This window comes from Nothoprocta perdicaria, unplaced genomic scaffold (genome assembly GCF_003342845.1).
Source record: "Nothoprocta perdicaria isolate Ctin4 unplaced genomic scaffold, notPer1 scaffold_47, whole genome shotgun sequence".
Taxonomy (NCBI): Eukaryota; Metazoa; Chordata; class Aves; order Tinamiformes; family Tinamidae; genus Nothoprocta; species Nothoprocta perdicaria.
This window is the reverse complement of record NW_020455721.1, coordinates 2,508,582-2,514,549: the sequence shown is the minus strand read 5'-3', so window position 1 is coordinate 2,514,549 and position 5,968 is coordinate 2,508,582. Positions and strand designations below refer to the sequence as shown.

Genomic DNA, 5,968 nt, shown 5'->3' with positions numbered 1-5,968 from the left:
GGTGCCGGTGGCCGCGCGGGGCGCTCCGGGGCGGGAAGGGCTCCCGAGGGTTCCCCGCGGCCGCGCCGGGTTTCTGCCCGCGCGGCTTCCGAGGGCCCGGGCAGGCAGGGCCGGCGCGGACGCGTCTCCCCGCGGCCGCAGCGCGGGCGCCCTTCGCTCGAGCTGCCGGGCGCCGCCAGCGGCCGCTCCGGCCCTTCCAAGCCCTTTGGTGCGCGTGGATATTTGGCTGCTTTTGCTTTGAAGTGGAATTAGTTGCACCTTGCAAGTTACTCTCTCTGTAAAATTTAAAAGCATCATAAAAATTTAGTGCACAAGAATTGCAGCACTGTGTTTTTATGCTGCAGTTAAGGAGTGCTGCATTCCTGCTGTATTTATTTTTGCATTTTATGCGGTGTTTATTTATATTTCTAAATGACGTATTTAAGGGCTCAGCAGCCTTTGAGCAGAACTACTTTGCTCTGCTCCCTCTCAGCTGGTCAAAGCCAAAGCGCCCGCTGCATTCCCGGGTCTCGCAGTTGAGACATCCACGTTTTGCAGCACGGAGGGAAGAGCCGAGGGCACCGTGCGGTTGCCCCGCAGCTCCGAACCCCCGTGGGCACAAGCGCTTCTCGTACGCGGGGCCTCGCTCGGCCGAGAGAAGAGCGGGGAAGGGCCACGCAGCGCGCGGGCGCTCTCGGCGCGGACAGGCCACGCAGCAGCCCTTGCTGACCGCCTCGCTCGCCTCTGCACTGCCCTGCTTCCCAGGGGCGCGCGCGCAAGCGGGGCCCATGAGTCTCCTCCAGCTCCCCACGAGAAGGCTGCTCTCCCAGGCACACTGCGCGCTCAAGCCCCGTCCTTCAAAGCAGCAGCGCTTCTGCCTCCAAATGGCTCGTCCCAGCTCAAGTAAGACGTTTATTTGTCTTTCAGGATACTAAGCAGGTGCTAAATCAGGTTTGAGGCTCCACAGCTATCTGTGATAGATAACATCTGTGGTTTAATTAAAAAATGTAGACTGTTTTAAAGCTTAAAAAAGCATTAAGTTGATTTTTTTCCAGTTTTTCCATATTTTCCATGATAAAATTTATTTTCCATTCTGATAAACTGTTTGGTTCCAAAATCCCTCACGTAGCTGTAGTAAAAGTGGCTGCCTACTGATGTTTATGGTATTCATATTTATGCATATAAATGTATACAAGTTAATTGCACTTCCTTTTCATATTCATATTCCTAAGGGATATTAAAATCCACTCCCACATTTGTGCAAGAATTAGGGAGGGCCTCAAGCATTTCTGACAGCTCAGCAGCAGGGCGTTGGGTAACTACAAGCTTTGTTACAGTCTAGTAGCAATTAATGGTTTTTTTTGTTATTTGTTAACATAAAAGTGGGCCTTAGCTTCATGGTCCATTAATTAAAAATAGGCCTTAACTTGATATCCAAATGGGCACATAGCCTGAGGGTGGGAGCAGGCTGCCCAGGAGAGTGGCAGAGACTCCATCCTTGGGGATACTTAAAACACATCTGGCCATGGCCCTGACCCTGGCTGCGCTTTCCTGGTGAGTGTGCTGTGGGCAGGAGCTACCTGCCCTCACCTCAACTCGGCCATCCCGAGGCCAACACCGCCTGCTCCGGGATCCTGAGAATCTAACATACGTTGCTTTACAGATCACATCCGAGACAGACTGAAGGGGGACTGGTTGTCTCTTATTTGATGCTTTTTGTGTGCTTAGACCCCCCCGTGAATGGGGAAGAAATTTCTATCCTCATGTTGATTTACCAGACTGGGAAAACCATAGGGAATGTATACCAAGAATAGAAAATACAATTTCAGCTCTACAAAGTGGGAAAGACACCATGTCATCTTTTCCCAAATGACCAAAATTCTCAGGATGATACTTTGTAACCAAGTGTTTATAAAGACTGAAAATTTCTTTTATCGCAGGATCTCACCTTACAGTTGGGAAGCAAGCTGTTGTTGGGTGGCTGTGGCCGGTGTACTGCACCATCTAGCACAGGGTTTGAGATTTCTGTCTTTCAAACATGAAATAAATTCAGAGTTCAATTCATACTGCCCTATGGGTTTGCTTGTAAGTATTCCTGAGCATCTCAAAGAAGCACCCTTCTAATTCCAGCACGCAGAAGTTCAGAAAAAAATAGTATTCTGACCTTAAGGCCATGGAAGGTGTACGCAGGTGGCGGCCGTTTCGGAGCGCATACGCTGCTGAACGGCCTCTTGCCCAAAAGGGCACGTGTTTGAGCAGCTGTTTCCTTTCCTCCCCTGTGCTTAGACATGGCGGATTTTCGAGAGGCCTTTGCCAGAGCGAAGCACATCGCCATCATTACAGGAGCGGGCGTTAGTGCCGAGAGCGGCGTCCCCACGTTCCGGGGTGCCGGGGGCCTCTGGAGGAAGTGGCAAGCGCAGGTAGGTGCCCGCGGCGCAGCTCCGCACACCCCCTGTGCATCCGACAAGCACGCAGCTCCAGGGGCTGGGATAACCCGGCCGCCTCAAGGCATGAAGCACCCTCGATAGGTGTGGGTCTCCCCCCCGCTGAGTTCTGCGGCTGCTGTGGGAACGAGGGCTTTTTCAATGTCCATAACGCCGTGTGCTGAAATCCTTCATCTTCCCTTGTGATGTGCTGCACTTGAAAAGTTTGGTATCACCTTATTGACACAGGTTGCTTCCTTGGTCAATAAGGCAGTTGGACTTGGCATCTTTATAAGGCAGGAGCTCGCCATCCACATTTTGTCAGCTACTTATAGTTGGAATAATCTGCTTTTGATGACTTGTTATCCAGGCAATGGTGTGAATGGCAATACGGTATCAGGCTTGATCATGGGGAGGAGGGGAGATTTCCTCATGTTTTTGTTGTGTCTTTTTCAGGAACTGGCCACCCCTGAGGCTTTTGCCCGAAACCCCTCTCGCGTGTGGGAATTCTACCACTACCGCCGGGAAGTGATGCTGAGCAAGCAGCCCAACCCCGCGCACGTGGCCATCGCCGAGTGCGAGCGGCGGCTGAGCAAGCAGGGCAGGAGCGTCGTGGTTATCACACAGAACATCGACGAGCTGCACAGGAAGGCTGGCACGAAGCACCTGCTGGAAATCCATGGTGAGAACCGGCCTGGGAGAGGGCAGTGCCGCCTGACTGGGAGGGAGGGAAGGGAACAGGACTGGCAGGAAAAAAACAGGCTTAAAACAAGACCTAGTGGCACCATGAGCTGTGCTTCAGAGAAAGTGCTTCATTCCTAAGAGCTGACGCTTTAAATTTGTGCATTTCAGGTAGTTTATTTAAAACTCGATGCACCAACTGTGGAAACGTGGCTGCGGATTACAGGAGCCCCATATGCCCAGCACTGGCTGGAAAAGGGTAATATGTGCCTTGCAAAATCTGTATTTCCTATTCTGTCTGATCCTCTGTGCTAAAGGAGTCCTTTTGGAAGTGTATTGGAATTTTAGCCAATCACTTTTTTTTTTCCCTGTACTAGTACTCATGCTTTAAAATTTACATGAGTATTTTGAAATGTAGGTAAACTGTTTAGTAGCTTCAATCAGAACTCAGAATATCATAAGACAGGTCTGGTGAATGAGTAACACGATGATAATCCCAATATAAGCACAATATTATTAAAACAATATCAGATTGTCTGGAGTTCTGGTACTGGACGTTAACTTGATGGAAGCGTGCTTCAGAGAATGCTAAGTTTTTATTAGTACACCAAGTGCTCTTTGCATGACTGAATCCGTACTCCAATTTTGTAACTTTAGGGCTCCTGATCCTGAAATCGAAGATGCTGCAATTCCAGTTGAAGAACTTCCTCGGTAGGTATCGTCCTCTTTATTGTTTGCTATTATCTCTTTGTAGTTTGTGCACATCAAAGGCTTATATTACTGTTCCCATGGTTGTGGAAGGGCATGTTCCCCAGAGGGGTAAGGTGTGGGACTTTGTCCCAACCACTGAATGCCTGAACCTGATCTAAAAGGCATTTTGTATACTCCAGAATCAAGTTAAAAATGCGTAAACTAACAGATTTAATTGTATGTGGGGTAGGAAGACAACTGCATTAAGAGCTACATGCTGCACAGTTTGCTGCTGCTTTTTCTCAGGTAGTGTTTTCCTCTGGTTACCTAGCGTGTGATGCTCTGTTCAGCTATTTCTGCCAAATACCCCTTGCAGGCTTTAAAAAAGCCCTGTCGCTTGTTCTAGAAGGGTAGAAGCTTTATTGTATCAAGAAGCTCTAGTTTTTCATCTGGTTCCTAAGGAAATGGGTCTAATGTGATGCGTCTGTCAGTTCCCTTTCTCCTTAAAAACCCACTGGCCACTCTTCTAGCTAACAGAGGCAGGGATGTGTAGTGCAGTCAGCTCCTATGAGTTTCATGAAACTTGGGAGCAGGTAAAGGAGGACACAGGTACAGCCGTGTGCAAAAACAGCTCTGCCATGGCTATCTTTTGTCTAGCAAGTAGCTTAGGGAACACAGGGGGCAGTGGAAAGCGCGGTGGAAGAGTGAAGAGAGCTGAGACATGTCCAAGGTAAGAGGAAAACTGCCTTCTTGCAGCCAAAATATTCATGTCCTAAGCAGAACGTTGTACCTCTGTTTTGTTTTTTTTTTTTTTTAAATAGGTGCGAGGAAGATGGCTGCAACGGCCTCCTCCGCCCCCATGTTGTGTGGTTTGGAGAAGCCCTGGATGCTGAAGTTCTCGCCGAGGTGGAGAAAGAGCTCGACATGTGTGACCTCTGCGTGGTAGTGAGTGACAATTTATTTATTATGCACCCGTCACAAAATAATCCCAAATAACAGAAGGATGTCTGAAACGCTGCCAAAAGTGAAGTCGGTCCCTGTGCATTTCAGGGATTCTTTTAACTTCCTTTCCACTTACAGCCGAAGACGCCTTTTTAGACTATATTTGAGAGAGCGCTAATTCCTGATTCCCACATTATTTGATACGGCCACATATGCCAAACATACATTGACCTTGTTGGGGTTCTTTGTGCATGTTCAGTGCTGTAGTTGCTTCGCAGGTGCGATGCACTGGGCAGGCTTGGCGAGGGGAGATTTCTGTGGTTTAACTAGCAGCCTGCTGTGCTCACGATTTTTTTCCCCCATCCATGTAGGTTGGAACCTCCTCCGTGGTGTATCCTGCCGCTATGTTTGCCCCTCAGGTATCCAGCAGAGGAGTCCCAGTTGCAGAATTTAATATGGAAGCTACTCCCGCGACAGACAGATTCAGGTAACATTGTGCAGTTTTAAATTAACGGCCTTTAGTTTTCCCATTCCCCTTCAATGTCACCCTGTATTGAACTGTTAAAATGCCTAGAACTTTTTTAAAAAACAAACATGATCTTTCTTCCCCCACCACTTAGGAAATAGTATTTTAGCTAATAAGTATTATTTATTAACTTACACTGAAGCTACACCTATACTTTTTAAGCATGATGTTCAAGTGTAGAGGACTGAAATCCAATTTACTATTTCACAGCAAAGGTTTTCAACCAGAGACACGGCTCTTTAGCAGGGTTTTCACCCTCCTACCTACGTGCCACCAAACTGTCCCTGTCTCCTAGAGTGGCTAAAAGCCTTTTCAGGGCTATGACTTAAAACCCGAGCGCTCTGTGTGCCGGTTACCTGCGCCCTCACGAGGCTGCTTCCTTCCAGGTTCCACTTCGCGGGCCCGTGCGGGACCACGCTGCCGCCGGCGCTGGCCCGCCACCACACGGAGCTCATCGCCTGAGCGCGGCGGCCGGGAGCAACGGAGTGGAGCGGAGCGGAGCGCGCCCGCCTCTGCTGCCGCCCCCGCCACGAGCGGCCGCGGGCAGCCAGCGGAGGGAGGGGGAAAGGGCCGCGCTCCCGTGGGACTGTAACTGCCCCGCGCTGGGCACGGCAATAAAGGCGCCGCGGCGGCAGGCCTGGCCCGTCGCCGCCGGTCGTGCAGAGCGCAGGCTGCCGCCCCGTGTGTCCCTGTGGCGGTTGCGGGGCCGTTGGGGGCGGGCGGTGGC

General features: G+C 50.2%; 1 protein-coding gene across 1 annotated transcript; it reads left to right on the top strand.

The window, feature by feature from the left end:
- The first annotated feature begins 751 nt into the window (after positions 1 to 751).
- On the top strand, positions 752 to 5,720 carry SIRT5 (sirtuin 5). Its single transcript, XM_026047063.1, has 8 exons — positions 752 to 882; positions 2,266 to 2,399; positions 2,859 to 3,084; positions 3,255 to 3,342; positions 3,741 to 3,794; positions 4,595 to 4,718; positions 5,087 to 5,202; positions 5,628 to 5,720. Exons 1-8 carry the CDS (start codon positions 768 to 770, stop codon positions 5,701 to 5,703), a joined length of 933 nt encoding a protein of 310 aa, XP_025902848.1. The 5' UTR covers positions 752 to 767; the 3' UTR covers positions 5,704 to 5,720.
- The last annotated feature ends 248 nt before the right edge of the window (positions 5,721 to 5,968 follow it).

Excerpts from the sequence above, each read along its gene's own strand:
- SIRT5 (XM_026047063.1), top strand. The coding sequence starts at position 768 with ATGAGTCTCCTCCAGCTCCCCACGAGAAGGCTGCTCTCCCAGGCACAC. Across the intron at positions 883-2,265 it reads AATGGCTCGTCCCAGCTCAA|ACATGGCGGATTTTCGAGAG; the intron begins GTAAGACGTTTA and ends CCCTGTGCTTAG. Across the intron at positions 3,343-3,740 it reads CCAGCACTGGCTGGAAAAGG|GGCTCCTGATCCTGAAATCG; the intron begins GTAATATGTGCC and ends TTGTAACTTTAG.